We start from the raw sequence: 23,514 nt of genomic DNA on the forward strand, positions 1-23,514 counted from the left end.
ACATGCATGCTCTTAAAAATCTAACGTTTTAAAGAACTGATCTTAATCGCATTCGTCTAGTCTTGCAAAAAGTTTCATTTTCTGCTCAGCGATTTTGGGGGGAACATACATTGTACAGGTTGGTCGGTATATGGCGGCGTTAATGATTTTTCATATCCTAAAGTAGTTTTGTTAAACAAATGAAGTTTCCCGCCATTTACAAATTATTATAGATTTAGACTGGTGTAAGTACATGCGAACTAAAATAACATTAAAACATATTAATTTCCTGTGTATTATATTTCTACAACAAAAATAGATTTAAAATGGATTTTGTGGAACACTTCAATATTGATCAGGGAAATTAAATGGGCGTATTAATAAAAATGCAAATCACGTTAGCTATCAAGGATATTTCAGAGGAGGCGATGTAAACAGAACGTACGTTTTGGCTGTGTTTCAATCTGTTCTAATTTTAACACGAGAAGGTACCAATTTATGCCTCCAAAGACTTTTATTTTACCACCAGTAGGCATCCTAAATCATTATTATTAACTTCGAATTATAAGTAACATGAACAACTGTTCCTCGTTCGAGTCAATTCAAACTTACCAACATTCACAACTTTTGTGTACGTCAACACATGTGACTAAAGCTTCAAGTCTTCAGTATTTCCAATTAAGTGTTTAAACTCTTTTAGAAGAAGAAATCATTTTGAGATAAAAATTATTTCAATGTCTATTTTAGTGGAACTTTATATTAAAGCAGCTATATTTATCTCCGAAATGACGTACTAAGTTGTATTGCGTAAGATCACAATAACCGCATAACACAACGTTCCATCATCGATTAGGCAAATAAAAAAACCCACTGCGTATCATTTAAGGGGTTGTTTCAAAAGTGTTATAATATAAATCAAATTGCATGAGATACATGTAAGTAAAACATCTTGTAATTGTGATTTTATGTTTGCCTTATCTAACTCGTTGAAATGGTTATATTCACTCGGCAAGCTTTGCGAATATATATACATATATCATTTCAACTTGTTGGATAAAGCAAATATAAAACACAGGCGCACAATATAGATATCAAGAGGGTGTATGCCTTCAAATTTAAAGTCCTAAATTCCTAAATACCCTTTTTTAATTCATTAAAAGGTTTTAGAAATACATTTCTTTTACTAAGAAAATATATGTTTGTTTGATATTATATATCAATGCAATGAACAAAGTCTTAGGTATGACCGTTTTCAGATTATTTTAATATCTGGGAAAAGAAAAGATCTGTATAAAAATACATGTAATATAAAATATTGAATTTAATTAAAAGTTCAATTTTATGAATATATTTCAAATAAATACTAATTAATGTCTAGAAATTATTTGTCTGACATGTAATATATTTATACTATCAAGCATCCTTAACGTTACTGGACATTTCACAATCAAAATGTTTTCTGAAACATTTGAAAGACTAAATTGTAATTATAACAGATACTAATTAATAAATTACAATTCAATTTCTCATATAAACACATAAAGGGAAATCTTGCTTAGAGATCAATTTTCTCCCCGACTAAGGATCTTGATTTTTTTTTTAAAATGAGAACTGGCTTGAACCAGGGGTGTGACAGACCGCTCTCTCTCAATCAATATTCATCAGTGGATCAATGGGGCGAGACTCGGGCTACATAGCGCTGTCTCGGGCAGGGGCTCTATTCAGACATGAAGTTCGATGGTCTATGGGTCATATTCGTGGGGAGTCTTTTATGTAATAGTCCAGTAATCGGTAAGCGGCTTTGGATTTTTTAAATTGAATTTTTTTTTCAAATACATGAATTAATCTTATTTAATTTAAGTTCACTTAGTTTTTTTTTATTCAAAAAGTTACCAGTACTTTCAGTGCCTGGGGATTATAACCAGCCGTATCGAATGTATGAAAGTTTGATTAAAAATTGCGTCTTTATTTAAAAATGAAATTGCTTTAACGTTCATCTCTACATAACAAGTTCAACACATTTTCGGACAGTTATCCTTCCAAACAGGCACTTTTTATTTTATTATACTGAATGTCTTAATTTTAGAGACTTTTTTACTGCTTTTATATAGAATTGACGTGAATTCTACGGTAAACCGTACGCGCATAATTTACGCGCATGTAACAATTTGTTGTGTTACCCGTTGCTAGGTGTGTTGCTTACGCTGAGGGTAATAGAACGGATTATCAACTGTGTCTAAACCAATCAGATTTCAGTATTTAACATGAAAGTATAATAAATGTATTTGTTACCTTACTTGATTCTTACATAGTAAGCATCATAGACTTATTGTAAAAGAAAATACAATGAAATGAAACGCAATTTCATATTTGTTTGAAAAGGATACGTTAAATGTCTTTTAAAATGAATAAATAAAAGTATATTGTAATTAATTTGTTAAAGGTGAAAAACAATTCACATGATTTCAGATGCCGTTACGAAATACGCATGTGTGAGTTTCAATGGTGGAATAGGCAGGGGTATTAACGCGGGTTATGGCGGACTAGGTGATGGTGGTTTTGGTTTTGACAGTTCCCAGAATTCCGCATCCTCCGAGGAGTTTGGAATGGATATCGGGGGATACGGAGCAGTCCAGCATGGAATATCTCCCCCCGGATCCCTACAGGGCGGGGCCAATCCAAGCTCTTTCTCCCCGGGAACATCTCCATTGGAAGTAATGCAGGGAGCAGGGGGGTTATCTGCGCAGAACACGGGAGTCGGCACTGTTTCCGGTCTCCCCAACACTGCTGCCAGCCTAGGCGGAGCCTCTCACATTCAGCAAAGTCCCAACACTGCTGGTATGATGGGACATATGCCGGTAAACAAAGTCGCACCGGGACATCCGGGCGTTTTCTTGTCCGGAAGTCTGTCCTGTACTGATCGTCCGGGGACCACCATATTAATAACGAAGCTGGTTTACGGCAATGGTGGTATCTATTCGTGTTCCTCGCCAGACCAGAACTGTGATATCGTGGACTATAAAGATCAAGAAATCACCCCGTTTTGTGATGGTCAGGTTAAATGTATGGTTAGGACCACGGGAAAGCTGTTGCCAGGCTGTAGTGTTACCAGCAATTTTGTTCACATAGAGTACGAATGCATAAATCGTAAGTATTATCTGTTTGTTTACGAAGTTCTCAAGTTTATTTCTCATAACATTAAACTTCATACAAATAAAGATCATGAAATGCCTATGATGATGTATTTCAGCTTTTTTCCAAGTGATACATGCAATTACATGTGCATTCATCTTTTTCTATCAGCTTGGTCTTCTTTTGACATCTGCAAGGACCTAAAGAAGGTCGTTAGTCAACCGGAAGTGTTTATCATGTCACCTAGCTTCTTTCAAGGAGAATCACCGCCATCTAAAACGTGCGAGTGCATTCTGAAGGGTCGTTATGACAACCGCATCATGGCCCAGTACGTCCATACAGATATATACCAGGCATCCAATCAATCGTGTACGGAAAGTTCTGTCCTTTTTGAAAGTAAATTGAGTCCCAACCAGACGGAACTGGATAAGACGACGGAAGTGTGCGGCAGACGATCTCTGAACAATTACTTGTACAGGGGCGATCTCAGAATCACTTTCAAAGATGTCGATTCCGGATCGAAAAGCGGATTTGTTTCAAAATTACTCGGTAAATATTTACTCATGTTTGGATGTAATTTTTACAAAAGAAGTAGTATTATTGCTGGTAAAAAAATAAATAAATTTATACATCAAATTTCCAAAGGATTAGATACACATTTTATTATTTCTAGTAAAAAAAAAAGGATCTTGATTTTTATGACACAATTTGAGACTAATGATGGAATCTTTACATACAGTTCCATCCGTCGGTATCGGAGTGCAAAATGAAATAGCGATGGAATGTGGACCCGTGCGCTTACCCGGAGAGCCCACCCCGTCTCCAGACATGGTCAATCAGAACCACGGAGGAATGCCGAGCCCCTTTGGTCCATTTTCGCCCATGGGATCGATGAATCCACAATTTCAGCAATCACCGAGGATACCAGCCCCTCCCGTCTTCGAGGGAATCCAGACACAGGGCAACGCATGGGGCGTGCCGCCTCGGGCTATGGCTTCAGGGCCCATGAACTGGGGAGGGGTTCAGAACTGGGGAGGCCCACCCTTTCCCCACCCGAGATTTACATCCGGGACTCAGGACGCCCAGTCGACGACTAGCGCTCCCCCGGCGGCCTGGTCCAGGAACCAGAATCCACCCGCCCAACGACAGAACAACCATCAGGTACACTTCATGGGCGGTAACCGGAGGGCCACACCGGCTCCAGTAGCACCCAATCCGTACGGTGTAACAATAAACAACGCACAGAATAGAGGGCATAATCCCAGGAGGTCAAGGTTCGAGGGCAAAGACGTTGTCATAGAATCTAAAGACAAGTCGACCGAAAAAACAGGTGAATGTTTTAAGTTAATTTACAACGTATACACATGTATCATCCATCCATCCATCCATCCAATTTGTTGACTTTGACTATGATTTGAATTTATTTGTAAATTACAGGATTTTTAAATTGTAGGATTACAGTACTCATATACTCTATATATATGGTTATTCTATACTTGTAGCAAACAACATGGTGGGATACATTATTGGTGGAATCGGTGCTGTGATGACGGCGTTTTGCGCTTTGTTTATCTCCATCTACTGCACAAGAAGGTATTTTAATCAAAGATAAATTAAAAACAGTCAAACTTCTGTCTACAGTTTATTTCCGTGGTATTTTTGACATATCGTCAAATACTTTCATTTCATTTCATTTCATACTACACATTCAATACGTACTACATATTCAGATTTCATTCCACTTATAACTAAGAGATCTATATATAGAACATATGTAATTAAAAGTTATCTTCATTTCCACATGTAAAGAAAAATTTTGTTATTAAAGTTTTCATATGACATGTAGATTAGTATTTTGTACAGAAGGCAAAGAATTCTGGAGAGAAGAGCATCAGAAAGATCACAGGGAGGAGAATCACCAATATACTCCTTGTCGTCTGCTGAGGATCACGTGCATCCAATGAAAAAATGCGGTGATGGTCACGTGAACGAAGCTTTTGACGACAGTGGCGCTAGTGGAGAGCCCAATGAGGGGTCGGTATGCTTCGAAAACGTAGATCTGAATGAAGATAATTATCTGTCGCTAGAAGAAGTGGAGGAAGGAAGACAGGTGGAAGATGGCGTGTCTTCCGTTGACAATGTGGAGGTTCCATTAGAAGAAAGGGTTGATTCCAAGTACTGTCTTGTCCACGAAACAAAGACAGAGTATGACAACAATGTGTAAATATTTTGGACTCATTTTTGTGCTAAATTTAAACAAAACATTCTTTAGAAGTATCTCCTATGATATTTTGGGTATTTGTGATCATTTGATTCTATTAAACTAATAAACGAAAGATATTTACTTTACATCTTTTGAGTTTAGATTCAATTAGAAATTAAAAAAAAATATATATGAATTATTAAAAGGTCGCTTAACTTTTAATATACCAAGTAGGAATAGAAAACGGTGACTTTCGAGACTATTTAGTTTTTTTAATTCCATATAAACTAAATGGCTAGTATACATGTATACACAGGCACCTAACGTAAGACAATTTTCTAATAATAGAATAATTACCTTCTAGCTAAAAGCTGAGTATTTTTATGGTTGGGGAGAACATTTTTTTGTCATTACGAGATAATGTAACGCCAGAGCGGGTGATATATGCATGTAACTTGTAGAATGACACATACGTGCTAAATTCGTCTTTTAACATGGGAAATGAAATAAGGTTTATCGATTTTTAACAACTGGGAACAAAATGTAGAACTATGCTTGCATTTCCGGCGGTTTTGTGACGTGTGTTATCTACTTCCACAAAATAAGACATAACATCCAATGAATTGCGCAGTAATCGTTTGCACATTAATATTGTATATTCTGGCGATACGAACTGCACGTTAAAGACATTTAAATTCCACAGTTGCGTTGTATTGGAATTTGGTAATTTTATATACGGCTATCTACTATTTCATTTCTTTGTTTATCAATCTTCTGCACTGAAAACTCGAACGTACAATGTAGTAATGTATATAACAATTATAGAGAAGTGGAAAAAATTAACGGCAATGTGAAATATTGATAAGAAAAATGTTTTTTTTTTCTCCTACGACTATAAATTACGTTTTTGGGGGGTAGAATAATAATTCACATTATAATTCACAAATAACTTTCATGTCTATCGAAATACATACAGTAATTCAGTGCATAGATGATTTACTGTAATGGCAATAAAGTCATATATGGGTGTACAATTGATAAAAATTCATCTGTTAAAAGTAAACGTGTTTTATCCGGATTTTACTTTCTATATTGATAAGAGTGTTCCCTGCACAAATTAAATATGATGTTTCTGAGATAAAAAGACAGAAAAAGAACATTGTAACCAGGTTCGTTACATCCATCATAACACGGAATCTTGTACATTCATTCAAAAATAAAACAAGAATTCAAACACAACATCCGACATTTCGTTACGACCGATATCTTCAAAGAAATTAATATCATGTATAACTTACGTAACATGACCAGAGATCTTGACGATTTAATTGTTTACAGAGATCTCAAGAAAGGTAGGTGCTGTCCTAAATTTCACGAATTCAATGCAAAAAAAGTAACTCTTGTATATCGTTATATATACATGTTTTTGGTAAAATTCTTCTGTATAAAGATGCAAAAAATAATGTTTGATTTGTTTATAAAAGATGTTTATTTAAAAAAAAAACAATAAACAATTTTATAAAACACAACTGTATCAGCCACCGTTATCAGTAAGGTGACAAGGGAATTTTACGAACGAAAGTACATGTACGTTAAAAGTGATCTATAAATTTTATAACTATTATTGATTTTAAACTTCAAAATTAAAGTCACTGAATCAGATTTATGAATTTACAAGTATTACAGTTTCATAAAATGGAGATAAAGTGTCGACTTTAGCATGCTTTACACAGCAGAGCAGGTATATTAAACAAATGACTTTGTATTTAACCCCGCATGTTTGACAAATTCAAAACTACTTTCTTTTAATTTTGTTGAAATAAAAGTTTATATGTACAAAACAACAATTAGCAATAATTATGTTTTCAACACTGCTGTTTTTTTCCTCACTTTTGTTTCATATCTTTAATGTGGTTTTTTTTCATAACTATCAATAATACTATCAAAAGAAAGCACCTGGGCTAACATCCTGATAATGATAGGGTATTAATAATGCAATTCACGCTTAATTATCTTTCCGTCCCAAAACTACTGCAGATTTTTTATGCGCCTTAAATTGCTATTTTTGAGCACGAAAAGAACTGTAGGTCCCAGGTCGTCCATCTGAATATTTTCCAGACCGGAAACTACATATCTACAGGACCTGCAGATACACCAAATCCCTAAAGGGAACACAACAACTTTCTGTGGTCTTTTCTTAACATATTAATATAACTATGTACAGCCATTCATGATGTGATATGTGTACACATCTGTATGTAGTGTTCATACTCTTATTTGCTTTTGAACACTTTTAAATTGGATATATTTTATTTGGATACATTGAATGCGAAATCTTAAAGTTTTTAAAAATTATTTCTTATCATTATTATATATTATTTATTAGGCAAATAATTTTCGATTGTCCTTATTGTCCTTAGTTTTCAAGTATGACATGTCCGAGCCAGCTGTGTGTTAAAATCCCTTCTCAAGTCTTTCATTCTCTTCTTCTTCTTCTTCTTTCTCTTCTTCCGCTTCTTCTTCCCTAGTAATATATTTCTTCTACTAGCGTAGTAAAGGTTAACGAGTCTCAATATACAGTTGCATTATATCCGTAGGCTTTTATGACGTTATATGTCATTTTGAAAAATCCAAAACCAAAAATTTGAATTGACAATTGCGGTGATGATATACCAATTAAAAAAAAAACCCTGTAGCTATGTCTTAAAGAGTTGCAGTACATGTATCTCTTAAACATAACAATTCTAAGAAGTTTTGCGATGGCATCGGCGTTTTATTTGACACGAATTTATGCTCAATAATAAAAATTTCGATAGCGGTAATAAACTCAACTGAACAGGCCAAAATTTTAAGTCGCCCATGACACATTTACATGAAACTTTCATCTACCTCGCGAGTGCACGCTTTAATTTCGACCAAAGGTTGAAATAAGAGGACCCCGGGTTTCAACGCTCACGCGAGCAATGTCTATTTTGATAAAACTAAATGAATTCTAAAATTGTATCTATAGACAGATTTTTCACATACACCTTCATACATGTACATCATATCATATATAGCCTGCTCTTTGTTCTGACGAACTGGAAAACCTTCTGTAGTTTGCTTTTGTGTAACCAAGGTTCAGTGAATCCGTCAGGAGTAAAACAAACTGCAAAACGTCTACATAAATAAACAGAAATACAGTATTTATCAAATTTCGCCATTATTAAAGGCCGTCTCGAAATTCACTTTAAGATATTACTTTAAAAAATATTTTATCAATTCAATTTAACACTACTCGTTATATTTAAATTTTTTCGAAAAAAAATGGAAAAGCTTTGTAGCCAGTTTTTGATCATGATCTATAAGGGGCCGAAATGCAACCGAACCAAAATCACCACGACTTCTTGATGGCAGTTGACATTAATTTAAATTTAAAGTTATAGACGAATCTTCACTACTAGTACACATTGAAACAGTAAACAATTTTATACCAAGGATCTCTCTCTCTCTCTCTCTCTCTCTCTCTCTCTCTCTCTCTCTCTCTCTTACGTTACAAAGCGGTTAAATAGTGACATTATCTGTGAGAGTCGTAATGAACCTGTGCATACATCTCTGGGTGAATGTGATCTAGAATGTACCCTAGAAACAAAGAAATGCGGTCAAGCTCTGTAAGTTCCGCGAATTGATCTTACCTAAAAATTAGATATTATTTCTTATAGATATCTATGCTTAGAAAATTTGCGGTCTTAACATGGATCTTGCATGTCTTATTTCTTTTTTTTATTTTATAAAATATAAGTACAGATTCACTTTCAGTTGACACAATGCAGACAGGTGTAATTTGTTCTCTAATTTTTATTTACGGATCTAGTTTACGGATCTAGTGAAGTTATTACTTTACTATGTAAAATGCAAACATGCAGTTGGTGACATGGCTTTGATGGTCATTATGCTTATGTCATCAAAAATTGGTTGTTTACACAACACCAGATTTTATAATGTTTACAACAACATGACCCCCGCCTCCCGGCCCCTATCAGCTGTTAACGTCTATAAATCCATCCCGCGTGCGTTCTTCTGTAGGTATCTATCTCTCCCTTACCGTTCCATTATCTGTAGTTGTGTTGACAAATCAGGAATGGCGGTCTCCCTGTCATTTCTAAGTATGAGATATGAAATATTGTAGGATGTGTAAATCCATTTGCAATCGCTCTTGTTTTACAATGCATTGTAATTTATTGTCAGTACGGCTCGTCAGTGATTAAACACAACCATATTGCTCTCCAAAAGTATTCTGAAAGGTCCAAAGGAACATTCCACCGACCATTTTGGCGTTGACGTTATAAAAAGGTAGGTACCAAATATTGTTATTATGTTTTTTGGTTTACATCATGTGTTTGTCTTTGAATGTAAAGCACTTGCTGTCATACAATTAGGACAGAACCATAAGATATCACGCTCTTTACTGCAGCAGTTCTTTTAATCCCAAATAGTTGCCGTTTAAACTTTTTCTGGCTTTTTGACAAACGTCAAATATCAAAATCGTTAAAAAGGTCAGAAAAAACGGCAATTATTTAGAATTAGGGATCTTATGGACAATAGTGTCGGATTGTCCACCCCTAAATAAATGCCCATCTTGTAGTTGTGAATTTTAAGCTACATGAACTTGTAGACTGGCCCGAATGATAAAATTATCAGCATCATCCTTTGATACGACGTCCTTTTGTTTACAAATTCTTTATCTGAATTCACTTTGTCATGTCGCACTCCGCGAACTCTGCATGTGATAATGTTCTAAATCTCATTCTAAAAATTATCCATTTCGTGATTTGGGACATTTATTGTGGCACTCTAATGATTAATAAAAAGTACCCCATGAGTAATATCTTCGACGTATGGTCCTGTTAAGTCAAGAAATACATTTATGAGAAGAACACCGTAAGAAATATAGAATATTTAGTAAGCTTTCAGTTTCAGACCGCCATGGCATCGCAAGTTCTGTGGCCTGTGTTGCTCGCCTGTGTGAGCCCTGTGCTGATGTACCCCTCTGGAGCCCCGGGGTGTTCGAACGGAGGCCCAAGTGACTTCAGCCCCTCTCACGGTACGACTGTCAACGACCCGAGTCTCCCCTATACAGTCAATGCTACAAAGTCTGGAAAAGATTGGACAGGTATGGAAATTTAACATGGAATAACAAGTTCTTAACTCTCTGTTAATCTATGGTGTCTCAGATTTACATGTACAGCCATGTACATGGCTATATGCTTTTTAAAAAGAAAGAATACCTCAAAATCTCTTCTTTTTTTATTATTTCTTTTTTGACAATATGAATTAAACACCCCCTCCGCCGCCCCCCCCCCCCCCCCCAAAAAAAAAAAGAATTGAACACGTCATTCAAAATGTCATTTTTTTTTCAAAATAATATACATCTTCATTTAATTACGTGATATGATAATTATATGAAAATAATGAAATGATACAAAACTTGCTTGTACACATGTAAAGACATGTCTATTGCTTATTTATTTGTAATATTAATTAATTTTCTTCTACAGTAACTATTCGAGCGGACAATAGCTATTTTAAAGGATTTCTGTTACGTGCTATGCCGATGAATTCCTCCGAAACAGTGACAGGAAGTTACGTGACAATACCATCAGACACAAGGAACTGTTCAGCTACAGTATGAATTCTAATTCGTATTTTTTTGGAAGAAGGGGGGGGGGGGGGGGTTATATACATAAATTTTATAGAATAAAAATCAACATCAATATTTTCACATGTTTAGGAAACGGCTATAGATAAAAAATGTTTTGTTTAGGAATCAATATAAAGGTACCCGGCTTCTAAATTTGAAAAATTAAAAGTCGTTCTTTTGTTCATTCAGATATGAAATGTCTACATGAATTACCGTAGAAATTGTTTCCCTCTAGTCAATTCGTCGAACAGAAAAACGACATAATCAAGAAGAATTTTTGTTTACTTTTATTCATCGATTTCAATTAATATTTCTCTATTTATACATATGTGCATATATTTTGAAAACATTTAAAAGAAACATAAATAGACACATAGGCCTTGGTATAGTGAACAAAATATTTGAAGTATACCAAAAACAATTTTATAGGATGCTACTCACACATCAGCGGATACCAACCACACGTCTCTCACTTTTTTATGGCGACAAAGCGACGCAATGTCGGGGGATGTCTATTTCAAGTAAGTTTTTACTACAGAGATTTATCTTTTGTGCTGAAACATGCGTAACTTATATTGAAACACTCTACAGATGTACAATATCACAATGAACACAATTATGATGAAATGTTTCAAGCCAAACTTATATAACTTTCATGTTCTACATGTACGTATATCTTTTGTATTTGTGTTTATCGCCAATTTTTAGGATTTTGAAGTTGAAATTAAAAGTTAATTGAAGTAAATCGAACTATTAAAACATGACAACACTTTGTAATAGTATATCCATTGATTCGGAATTTATGTTTCCCTTAACTTATGTGTCTCGCATAATGTAAGAAAATTGACTCCAACGAATTTCTAAAAACAAAAAATAAATGAATAAAAATAAAACTGAGTGGATATTGTTAAAATAACGTGTGGTAAAGGATACAAAAATATGCTTTTTTAGAGCAACGATAGTTCATACAAAATCAACAGATTACAAAATTACCACTTCCCTACCCCCAACTATTGTGCCGGACTCTGAGTGCGGTTCTACCAAGGGTTGTCAATCCGACTGCAACACGGGCACCTGTTCCTACCAAGTCACGTGGAAAAGATCGGGGGATCTCGTGAGATTTGAATTTCAGCAATTATTAGGAACTGGTAATAAGTACCAAGCTGTAGGATTGTCTAACGACTCGTTAATGGTAAATCTAATTTTAATTAAAACACATTTTTTTTTATTAATTTCACACATACAATTTTAAAATTCAGGTCATTTAATAATTATGTAAATAACCATAAAGAAAGAAAACCCTTATTTTGGCATTTTTAATAAAAAATATTAATCTGACAGAGTATTAAAGATATTTTTGTCATTGAGTCTAGAAATTATTGATAAAGTTTTTAAAAAAAATTGGCATAGGAAAAGTAAATATTAAAGTAGTGTAAATTAATGATGTAAAATAGAATGGTACATTATAGTAAATACTATATTATATATATATAGGACCAGTAAAGAGTGCCTTACCATTATATTCAAACGTTTCAGGGTAATGACAGTGTAATGATTTGCAAGTCCTCAGCAGATGTTGCATCGTTTGAGCAAGGTACCAACTCACCAGGACCTGGCTCTTACTATGCATCCCTTAGAAATGTAAGATATTTTGTCTGTTATATCCAGATTACATTTTATTTCTAACAGGATCCAAATTTTCCGAAATTCCGTTGACGTTTTCAAGTGCCATTTCTTCCAAACTTTTCACTGAACATATTTATACACTGAACTACACATACAAGTAAATACTCGCGTTTGACTGTATTAATTTTTATGGTAATGTTGCGTTTGACTGTGCTTCACGTTTAGCCGAATGACGTCAGAACCATAGAGACGTCCCAAGCTGATGGCGTCTTTAAGTGTGTGGTGGAACGTCCAATCACCAGCAACGATTCGAATGTGTTCCCTCTGACAGAGTCCTGGTATCTCCTACACGCCATAGGACCAGTTGTTACTGGTGAGTTAAAGCACAAGAACTGTTGTCTGTCAAAGGTCACCGTTTCTATCACCTTGTAACTACAGGTATTATTAGCGAAAATATACAATCAAAGACGCTAGCAAAAATAATATTGACAAAAGGAGAAAAACCCAGGGTTTCTTTCTTGATACGTGTGTGTCACTGCTTTTTACCCGGAAAAGTTGACAAATTACATGTACATGTACTTACAAATATATTTAATGGTAAAAATCTTTAATTTGTCACAAACGATGCATGTTCTGAGGAGATTATCTAAAGAACTGTCCCTGCAGACGTTATAGTTTATTTTTAAAGTCATACCCAAATCTAGGTGGATGTAAAGATAAACAAATGGGCATTTGTATTTCGAAATACTGCAGACTTAACAAACTATTTCTGCCATTAACAGCATACATTTATTTTCTTTTTACGAATAAGCTGTTATATTAATTTTGTAGAAGCCTGATAATTTGCTAATGTAATACAAGCATCAAATAGTATAAATCAACATGTAACCACATACCAATACATATTGTATATAATAATTACAGTAATTAGTTATCCCATTCTGTGTAACACAGTGGTGTGTAATTTTTGCCTAGGTGGTTACGTCGTAAAGCACACTGCCACAACATCAACCCAAAACAAGGTGGACTTCCTTACGGCAAACCAACCGGTATGTCTTATTTTCGAATCACGAAATTCACGAAATTTTAAGTTCTCTTTTTCAAGACGTTATGCGTCAGAGAGACTAAGTAAAATCTTTATTAATATGATGCGAACTCTGTTGTTAAAAAAACCCCGATGGATACTTAGTCTAATACTCGGTGTTCTATGATGTCTCCAAGCTACATATTGAATGAAAGGGTCATGTTGATCAAGTCTTAAGCCAATCGTGTTTATCCTTTTGTTTAAACCAACATCCAGCCTCCAACCTCTGGCATCGGTCGTGACCCAGACTGCGGGGTCTCCAAAGGCTGTCAGTTCAGCTGTAGCGGCGACTCGTGTAGTTACCTGCTTACCTGGCAGGTGCGAGATGACCTTGTGAGGTTTGAAATGATGGAAGCATTGTCCGGAAACAACTACCAGGCTATGGGGTTCTCCAGTGACAACAAAATGGTCTGTGTTTTATCATATGGTAGATACAATTATCAATTTAACAATCAAAATATTGTTAGAATTTTCAAGATATTATTTTATGATGTACAAAAGTACTTTTCAAGCATATTGTGATGCATCCTATAACTTAATAATTATTTTAACTAATTAATTTCGCGGGTTTATAAAATTTTAATTGTATGTGTATCGACTTGATTGCATGGATGACGAGTCTTTAACCAACATGTTAAAAATATCCCTATAAACGCTGAATATTTATACATTTAAAGGGAGACGACTCAGTGATGGCATGTAAACTTAACGGGGGGAGTGCATCATTTGAACTTGGATTCAACACAGGCAAATCATATAGTTCAATACCTGATGTAAGTAAATTAAAAAAAAAATGAAAAGTTCGTACCTTAATAAAGAAATTTTAAATGAACACTTTCAACTTTGGGACTAATGTGAAGAGTGTTTATCATAAATCGTCTTGATTTTATTGCGCATTTCGTAAAGAGGAAGAATTATAACTGAAGCATGTGATTGTCTCATATTGAAATATTTGAATCCTCAATAGTTAACAGGGACGGGGGTCAGCGTTATAGAAACCTCCTATACCTCGGGCGTGGTCAGGTGTGTGATTGACAGGACCATCAACAGTACAAACAATCAGGTGTTTAGTCTGACCCGGAACTGGTACTTATTGAGAGCGTCAGGACCAGTATCAGGTATGTATTAGAAAAAATATCGAATCAAACGTCAAAAGGGCGGCAACAACATAAAACGTTTTAGTGACACTGCCAACCCTTAAAACATCGAATTTATTAAGAGGGCCAAATGTGCTACAAAATATCGTTATATGTACTTAACGTGCATGTTCAATCGTGAGAAAATTATATATGAATTGTGTGATATCATTACAATTGAACAATTCCTACAAACTTATAGTAGCATAACGGAATCATATTCAATCGAATTATGTCTGCCCTGCCCCAGGATGTGATATTTGGATGACACAAAGTCCATTTTCATCAAATGAATATTCATATAGAATATAAAAACTTTTATTTTAGGGGGATCACTAAGCACACACAGGGCCAAGACTTCTAGCAGTAGCACGGTTGACTTCCTGTCAGCTTCACTGGTGACGGAAGCGGAAGCAGATTTGCTAATGGTTAAACTTCACGGTAGGATTAAAATTCCCGTTTCCTTTGATGGTATATTTAGTGTTAGATTTACCTTAAATGCTTGGCAGTGTTTTTTGGGATTTTACTTGTATGGTAGCAGTTATTCTTCGTGAGAATCCAGGCGACCAGAATGAAAAAAAATTGTAATGGAAAAGTTAATATTTAGTTTGTCAAGCTAATTTTAGTATAGGTACATACACACGTATTAAATGAGGTAAAAATAGTGCTATTTGAATTTTACTGTTCAATACTCACATCGTTTTCTTATATTTGACAGGGTCCTTTATGATGATCGCCTGGGTAATGTTCTCCAGTATCGGTATAGTTACAGCCAGGTTTTTCAAAGGCGGATGGGAAGGGAAAACTTTGGGAGGAATAAAAGTGTGGTTTCAGGTAATGGGACACTGAATAAAGAGCCCGAGAATCAGCGATGTTTCACGTTTAGCTTTCAACAGATTGATTTATTACAGTACATTTAACATGAATGAGTAATAAGACCTCAAAACAGGCTTATTTATATTTATGAATTATATTACATGTTTAAAATTATGTTCTACAATTATATCAGTTTGCTGTCTAACAACAAAGGGAATAAGCTATGTTTATAGTTCAGGACAGTTTGTCAATATGGACAGTTGAAATGGAATACAAACAAATCAAATGTATGCTTACATGTATGTGTGTTCTTCATATTAATACCGAGCGCAGCGAGAGGCGGGCGAAGCCCGCCTCGCGAAGCGAGGATTAATGGTAACACGTATATATAAGAAAATCAGTGAAAAGTTAATTTGAATTAAAAGAAATTAAAAAGGAAACCAGATAAGTTTTAGTAGTGCTTCAATCAAGAAACACGACTTGATCTATGTATGTCTTATCAAATTATCAGATGGAAAATAAAAACATAAACGTCAAGGAACTGTTCTTTTAGATACTGAACAAAGTATGCAGTTTTATTACAGCGACATTCATACCGAGCGCAGCGAGAGGCGGGCAAAGCCCGCCTCGCGAAGCGAGGATTAATGGTAACACGTATATATAAGAAAATCAGTGAAAAATGAAAGTTGAATCAGGGGTACTAAGGCCAAAAAAAATTTCTTCCAGCCCTGGGCGCCGCCATATTGACAGCCATTTTGTTTTTAAAAAGTCAGTTCGATCATTGATTGACTGGTACTTATCGATGTTTATTGCCCCTAAACTCGATAAAATAAGTTCCAGTGTTTCAATAGAAGGTAATTTGAATTTAAAGAAATTAAAAAGGAAACCAGATAAGTTTCAATAGTGCTTCAATCAAGAAACACGACTTAATCTATGTATGTCTTATCAATTATCAGATGGAAAATAAAAACATAAACGTCAAGGAACTGATCTTTTAGATTCTGAATAAAGTATTCAGTTTTATGACATTGACATTCATATGAATTAAATTGATGAACAATGAAAGAAGAAATTTTTTTTTCGGAATCACGTAACTCTCTTCGGCTATTTCCGAAGACAAAACTTGAACGTTTTACGTCTAAAATATGACGTCATAATGTAGACTGAGCACGCGACGTTTAGTTAAACTTTGACAAATGATTTGAGTAGGCAACTATACTGGCGGATCCTACTTTGTGCGTTTTAAATAGATTTTATTATACAAAAATCAAACTACACTGTGTTAAATCTGCGCTCGGTCCAACGGTCACACCGTTTACATATTATGAATTAAATTGATGAACAATAAAAGAAGAAAAAAAAAAATTCGGAATCACGTAACTCTCTTCGGCTATTTTCGAGGACAAAACGTGAATGTTTTACGTCTGAAATATGACGTCATAATGTAGACTGAGCACGCGACGTTTAGTTTAACTTTGACGAATGGTATGAGTAGGCAGGCGGATCCTACTGTGTGCGTTTTATAATACAAAATTCAAACTACATTGTGTTAAATCTGCGCTCGGTCCAACGGTCACACCGTTTACATATTACCGAGCGCAGCGAGAGGTGGGCAAAGCCCGCCTCGCGAAGCGAGGATTAATGGTAACACATATATGTAAGAAAATCAGTGAAAAAATTAAAGTTGAATCAGGGGTACTAAGGCCAAAAAAAATTTCTTCCAGCCCTGGGCGCCGCCATATTGGCAGCCATTTTGTTTTTAAAAAGTTAGTTCGATCATTGATTGACTGGTACTTATCGATGTTTATTGCCCCTAAACTCAATTAAATAAGTTCCAGTGTTTCAATAGAAGGTAATATGAATTAAAAGAAATAAAAGAGGACATCAGATAAGTTTAAGTAGTGCTTAAATCAAGAAACACGACAGGTTCTATGAATGTCTTATCAAAGTCAGTATCAGATGGAAAATAAAAACATTAACTTCAAAGAACTGATCTTTTAGATACTAAATAAAGTATTCAGATTTTACAACGGCATTTATATGATTTAAATTGATAAACAATGAAAGAAGAAATAAAAAAATGTTCGGCATAACGTAACTCTCTTCGGCTATTTCCGAAGACAAAACTTGAACGTTTTACGTATGAGACATGACGTCATAATGTAGACAGAGCACGCGACGTTTAGTGCGTTTCAAATACATTTTGTTCTACAAAAATCAAACTGCACTGTGTTGAAAATCTGCGCTCGGTCCAACGGTCACACGATTTACATATTAATTCATGTATTGTAATGTTTCTGATTGTAACGTTTCTGTAAATGTATATCTATTTACTCATTAAAATGATAAAGGGTGAAACATTTTACAGATTCATCGGACCTGCATGGTGTCTGTTTTTGTACTCACGGTCGCTGCGTTCGTCATTATATTCATTGATGTGGGAGAATATAGAGAGGTAAGAAGAAGAAATCGTTTAACAGCTGATACATATAGGGATATCGTAACAGGAATAAGACTGTCGAGTATTCGTGTTACAATTTCCGACTCTTGTGTGTAGGGTTGACGATTTACTGTTTTATTCACCAGGTAGCGGTGTCTGACGGCAGGGACTATTTACGATACCACCCGGTACTGGGAATAGTCGTCACAGCCCTGACAGTTATTAACGTGAGATAATTTATAATCATCGAGCAGTAAATAAATGGATCGCATATATCGATATTTTTCTCTATTTAGAACTTTAATCTCTCGATTTTTTTTATAACAGCCGATAATGTCTTTGTTTCGCTGTGGACCGGATGACAAAAGACGACCCATATTCAATATTGCTCACTTTTTAGTGGGAACTGGAGCTCATATACTTGCAGGTAGACAGTCCAAAAAAGTTTTTGCGTAGATTTTTAAAAGTAAGAATTGTTAAAAGGCTCATAATAGTTTCGATATGTTTGGTAGAACTGTAAGCAGGTTGTACCATTATTAAAAATCCCCAAAAGCTAAAGTATAGTATTGAATTACAGAATTAAATTAAGCAAAGAATTTATAATTAAATTGTGCAAGTGACCATTTATTGGTTGTTTCGTTTCAGCCATCACTGTTCTATTCGGTATGAACATTGACAGATCCAATGTTTCCATGGACGCTTCTTATGTCATGTACGCGTATATGGCGACCTTCGTTGCCATAGAGTTGGCCTTTGAACTCCAAAGAATATGTGAAAAAAGTTTCAATTCGAGTAAGTTCAACTCTAAGTTTGATTGCACTAATGATGGATATCAACATTCATATTTGATTATCATTATTTATTGGTAACTTGATATACATGCCTGTTCTTTGTTCAATTAAATCAGTATTAAATGCAAAAAAGGGTATGAATTTGTTTACTCTGTGTTTTCCTTGCATAAAAATGAAGCGTTTTGTAAGTGCTCTCAAAAACTAAATTGCGTACTATACCATACGGGTCCACATTCTGGTCTTTTTAAGGTAACGATGTTGCCATAGAAATGAAGTGCACCAGTGAAAAAAGCGAAAAGAGCATTCAGTTTGAAAAAAGGCCGGTATGTCAATCATAATCAAACAGTTCTTCATATGTTTAGAAAAAAAGATATTAGTGTAATAACTTTGCAAGTTATGTTAAAGAATATTTTACTCTTATCAAGTCAATTACATATTAGTTTTAAACAAAAATAATATTTATTGTGAAACAAGACATTGGTACCGAAATGTTACCTTTTTAGCTTTGCAAAGCAAGTCAATGCATGCATGTTAAGTGCAGCAACTCAATTCTATGCAAAGCGATCGGAATTGCTAGCATCTAATAATTAATTAATTGAGGGTAAAACTCTGCTATAAAAGTATTTTTATAACTGCATGAATACAAAACTGACGTGATTTATTTCGTTTCTTTTGCAGGCAATAAAAAAAGAAACTTTCCTGTACATTCACATGCTACTCATGATTGCATTCTGTGTCGCAATGGTCGTCATAGTAATAACCTCATAATGATGTCATCTTGGAATTAACATCCCATAAAGAGATTCTTTGGAAAAATATTTCTTCCAAGACTTTTACAAATTTGTAGGCTGTAAACTAGACCCTGTATCATATTTTGTATACTTCATGAAATATTGATTGAGACAGTCAGTGTAAATTCTGACGTTGTAAACGAGATACACCCCAGACACGTGCATGTAGGCAAAAATTCACGTGCAGTGTTATAGTTATGATTATTTATAACATAATATATCCAGCATACATTTGTTGAGTGTGTACATTTGAAGTATTTACTTTTGTATATGAATTATATTTTATCACCCTTCTTTTCTGGTTGATGACCAGAGACGAAGTGCTCTCAGAAATATTTGTAATCGTACTCTAACTTACTTTGATTTATAATCAAATTTCATTTGGCCTCCCAAGTATGTGAAAAAAAAGTGTGAAAGAAAAGAAAATTGCAGCAAAAATAAGCAATTTTAAAGACTTTTTGCTGTAACAAAGTGTGGAAAGAAATGGGCATTATATTGTTATGTTGATGAAAGAACAATAAAATACATTTTTTTTATATAAAATTTTGTGATTTGTAAAAATTGAAAAAAGGTGGTACTTTTTTTTTATCTTATTTTGATGGTTTTCCAGTTTGTTTGCATAATGGCCGGTTACTGTTTTATTGTTGTGGTGAATACATACAGTCTTTACGAACATTTAACTCCTAAAACATTAAAAGAGCTTTGAACTATTTAAAAAAGTACCTCATAGTTCATAGCTAGGTCATATGTGTATTGTACTTATGTTCAAAAGATACTTTATAAATTAAAAAAAAAATATTAGCTTACTCGTGTTGAGCTGAAATAGAATCAAAAGAGATGAGAAAAGGAACATTCCTTATGCTAAACGGAACCTCGGAATTGTCCTCCCACAAATGTTTTCATATTTGTAATATACAGACAGACAGACAGACTATTTTTATCTAATAAGTTAACATTTGTCTTATCAACTGTTGTACTAATACCTACATTATGTAGTTTGTTATCACAACTGGAGTACAGATTTTTATAAAGTTTTCAATTTCGGACAGTATGCCAGATTGATGTGTAATACTACCACCATTGTTCTGCATAAATTTGTTTACTGTTTTAATTACATAACTTCTTTGTCCTAAACTTACAAAATGAATTGTAGGTTTTTCTCCATGCCCAATAATGCTTCATAATACCTCGTATTGTCTTCCCATAAATGGTTATTTAAAAATAAAAAATTGGCCATGATAATCTATTCACATTTAATTATAACATTTTTTTCAATAACATAAGTACCTGTAATTACTCTTTTTTTTGTGGAATAGTATATTAGATTACTTAATGTGCGCCCAGTTTTAACGACTGTAATTATGGAAAGCTATATGAATAGGTTTCAGAAGCATTAAAATTGACCCCCGGATTGAATACTAACCGACAGATATATAAAGGATTGAGATTAAGAAAAATGATACATTTATTCATTGAATGTATCAGACATTGAAATGCGAAAAGAGAATTCCAGCTGCTTGGTGGAGATTTAATCAACACAGATGAATACATCTTTGGAATCAAATTTGTAACTCTATGGTAGCTTTTGTACGGGAACTGATTTAGAAAATGCGATTACTCTTTACCAATTTAATGCTTTTTTGTGATGCACTTAAAGAAAGTTACATTTTATTAATGTATTAATATTTGAAATTTTTACGAGATTTCAGTTTAAATCTAAATGTGCTTTCCGAACACAAGAGTATTTTAGTTGTGGCGTTATTTGAAACAGCTATCGTCAAAAGAAGATCATGAATGGTCACTACCTCCTGGTCTGGGTGAGCATTGTTGTAGCGACTGAGGGTCGACCTGATGGAGTCAGAGGTTGTGGTACCTCAGATGCTAGTTTTATCCCTGCCCATGGGGATTCCCCTCACAACGAGAGTCTCCCGATCTACATCCGGGCACTCAGAAACGGGACGGACTGGTCAGGTACACAGGATAATAATCAGGTGCAATTCTAAGAGATTGTGCAATAGGGATGATTGTAAGCCCTTTCAAGACCTAAGAATTATTTGTTTGTTGTATTGGATAATGGAGTAGAAAACAATACCGTTTTCGTTTTAACAATCGTGTCTGTTTGTTAGTTGTCTTTGGAAATAAGTAACATCTGAACTTTGAACACAATTAAAATCTTGCAATTTAACAAATATGAAAATAAGTAATTTCTAAAGAATTGCTGTACATTATTTTTGAAATGAGCAGTTCTAATTTGGACTGAGGGGACGTTCTTTAAAGGATTCTACCTACGAGTAATATCAACCATTTCCGAAGAAACGGTGAATGGGAGTTTTACAGATATTCCACCAGAATCTCGAGCATGTTCAAAAATGGTTTGTTCAAATATGTTTTCCAAATGTAAAATATATAATGGATAGTCAATACACGCTTAAAATATTTTATACAGGGAAATATTCGCCCCCGTTTTATTTTCGCCCCTTTCACCCTCGTTGTCAGCGGGCGAATTTAAGACTGGGCAAATTCCAATGTTCCAAGTTATTTTTTTCGTACACAAGTGTCTCGGGCGAAAGATGAGGCGAAACTATTTGCAAGTGTTAAAGGGCGAAAATAACACGGGGCAAAAATAAACTAATATAAGTACATGTATAGCATTCAACTTGACGTTCATGTCAGTATTTTAAGTGTTAAGTTATAGAGTGCTTATGTATGATTATTAAATGGAAAATTGCTGGTTTGAAATAAGCAGCTTGAAACTTACATCAACTAATTACTATGGCTGATTTTTATTCAAAGGATGTTTGTCATACAAGGAGCTCATTAAACCGAACTTCGCAGGAATTTATATGGAGACCCGATTCCTACTACCATGGAAATGTATATTTCAAGTAAGTCATAGTATGAAGTTGTTTGTAATTAGTATTTACTACCAGTAGTCAATGATTACAAAGTTAATATGCAAAAAAATGAACTGCTACATTAACGTGTACATTTATCGAAGAAGAAAATAAGCCATAAAGTAAATAGATATATTTACGATATACAATTTTGATAAACCACATATGATTGTATAATTTTATGCAATTAACAAATTAACAAAATGTTTGCTGGTATTCATTTGGGCAGTGTGTAGGTTCGTGAAACTTGTAAATTAAAAAAAATTCATTGGATGGCAAAATTTAAAGCGTCAAGATAAATGTTACAGCTTAGTTTTATGCTAGTATGCGACGCAAAAGATTACATCTGCAAAAATTATAACTGCCTTTGTTCAGAGCGACGGTCGTGGTAACATATGAACAAGGGTATAAAATACTCTCAACAGAAGAAGGGTTCTCTACACCAAGTCAGAGTGAGGTACGTGCAATGAATAAATTCTACACTGTTTTTATACTTGAAGAAATTCAAATTTTTTATTCGTAATTTTACAAATTGCGTGTAGCTAAATATAAATCCTCATGGTTATTTACAGGAGAATAACACGATTTCAATTAAAGAAGTCCATAAAAACTGTGGAATTTCCATTGGTTGTTTGTCGCAGTGTACTCTTGATTCGTGTTCACATTTAATCACGTGGGAAAAGCGCGGGGAATTCGCTAGATTTGAATTTCTGGCGGATTTGAACCAACTGAATATGGGCCTAAACCTCTATCAATCTATTGCTTTTTCTGACGACAAATTTATGGTGAGTAGAAAACTGAAAACAAACAAACCGATAAAAACTAACCCATTTAACAGCATTTTGTTAACAGTCAATAGTAATCCATGTTTTGCAGGGAAACGATGACGTCATGTCTTGTAAATCCTACAGCGGTGACGTACATTTTGAATTAGGTTACAAC

At 34.5% G+C, this 23,514-nt stretch overlaps 2 protein-coding genes and 1 long non-coding RNA gene across 4 annotated transcripts; all 3 read left to right on the forward strand.

Moving 5' to 3' along the window:
- Window positions 1-1,667: 1,667 nt before the first annotated feature.
- Window positions 1,668-5,460, forward strand: LOC128184657 (uncharacterized). The gene is made up of 6 exons (XM_052854220.1): window positions 1,668-1,770; window positions 2,449-3,126; window positions 3,283-3,660; window positions 3,851-4,441; window positions 4,614-4,704; window positions 4,975-5,460. The coding sequence occupies exons 1-6, from the start codon at window positions 1,707-1,709 to the stop codon at window positions 5,333-5,335; spliced, it is 2,163 nt and encodes a 720-aa protein (XP_052710180.1). The 5' UTR covers window positions 1,668-1,706; the 3' UTR covers window positions 5,336-5,460.
- A 3,941-nt stretch (window positions 5,461-9,401) lies between these two features.
- LOC128184217 (putative ferric-chelate reductase 1) lies at window positions 9,402-20,221 on the forward strand. Of its 2 annotated transcripts, none has more exons than XM_052853592.1 (19): window positions 9,402-9,646; window positions 10,268-10,466; window positions 10,852-10,979; window positions 11,424-11,515; window positions 11,946-12,186; window positions 12,531-12,635; window positions 12,846-12,993; window positions 13,596-13,669; window positions 13,921-14,112; window positions 14,382-14,477; window positions 14,672-14,822; window positions 15,168-15,281; window positions 15,559-15,674; window positions 18,025-18,111; window positions 18,243-18,323; window positions 18,424-18,523; window positions 18,742-18,888; window positions 19,137-19,210; window positions 19,566-20,221. In XM_052853592.1, the coding sequence occupies exons 2-19, from the start codon at window positions 10,280-10,282 to the stop codon at window positions 19,653-19,655; spliced, it is 2,223 nt and encodes a 740-aa protein (XP_052709552.1). In that variant the 5' UTR covers window positions 9,402-9,646; window positions 10,268-10,279; the 3' UTR covers window positions 19,656-20,221. The 2 variants fall into 2 exon arrangements, with proteins under 2 accessions (XP_052709552.1, XP_052709553.1); XM_052853593.1 differs by having other exon boundaries at window positions 10,274-10,466.
- A 1,711-nt stretch (window positions 20,222-21,932) lies between these two features.
- On the forward strand, window positions 21,933-23,030 carry LOC128184229 (uncharacterized). Its single transcript, XR_008243707.1, has 3 exons — window positions 21,933-22,050; window positions 22,472-22,563; window positions 22,948-23,030. It is a non-coding gene; the product is annotated as an uncharacterized LOC128184229 (long non-coding RNA).
- Window positions 23,031-23,514: the final 484 nt, after the last annotated feature.

The sequence above is a fragment of the Crassostrea angulata genome, chromosome 5, assembly GCF_025612915.1.
Source record: "Crassostrea angulata isolate pt1a10 chromosome 5, ASM2561291v2, whole genome shotgun sequence".
In the NCBI taxonomy this organism is placed as follows: domain Eukaryota; kingdom Metazoa; phylum Mollusca; class Bivalvia; order Ostreida; family Ostreidae; genus Magallana; species Magallana angulata.

Coding starts and splice junctions, on each gene's coding strand:
- LOC128184657 (XM_052854220.1), top strand. CDS start 1,707: ATGAAGTTCGATGGTCTATGGGTCATATTCGTGGGGAGTCTTTTATGT. Junction 1,771..2,448: donor ATGTAATAGTCCAGTAATCG/GTAAGCGGCTTT, acceptor ACATGATTTCAG/ATGCCGTTACGAAATACGCA. Junction 3,661..3,850: donor ATTTGTTTCAAAATTACTCG/GTAAATATTTAC, acceptor CTTTACATACAG/TTCCATCCGTCGGTATCGGA.
- LOC128184217 (XM_052853592.1), top strand. CDS start 10,280: ATGGCATCGCAAGTTCTGTGGCCTGTGTTGCTCGCCTGTGTGAGCCCT. Junction 11,516..11,945: donor TCGGGGGATGTCTATTTCAA/GTAAGTTTTTAC, acceptor ATGCTTTTTTAG/AGCAACGATAGTTCATACAA. Junction 13,670..13,920: donor TCCTTACGGCAAACCAACCG/GTATGTCTTATT, acceptor ACCAACATCCAG/CCTCCAACCTCTGGCATCGG.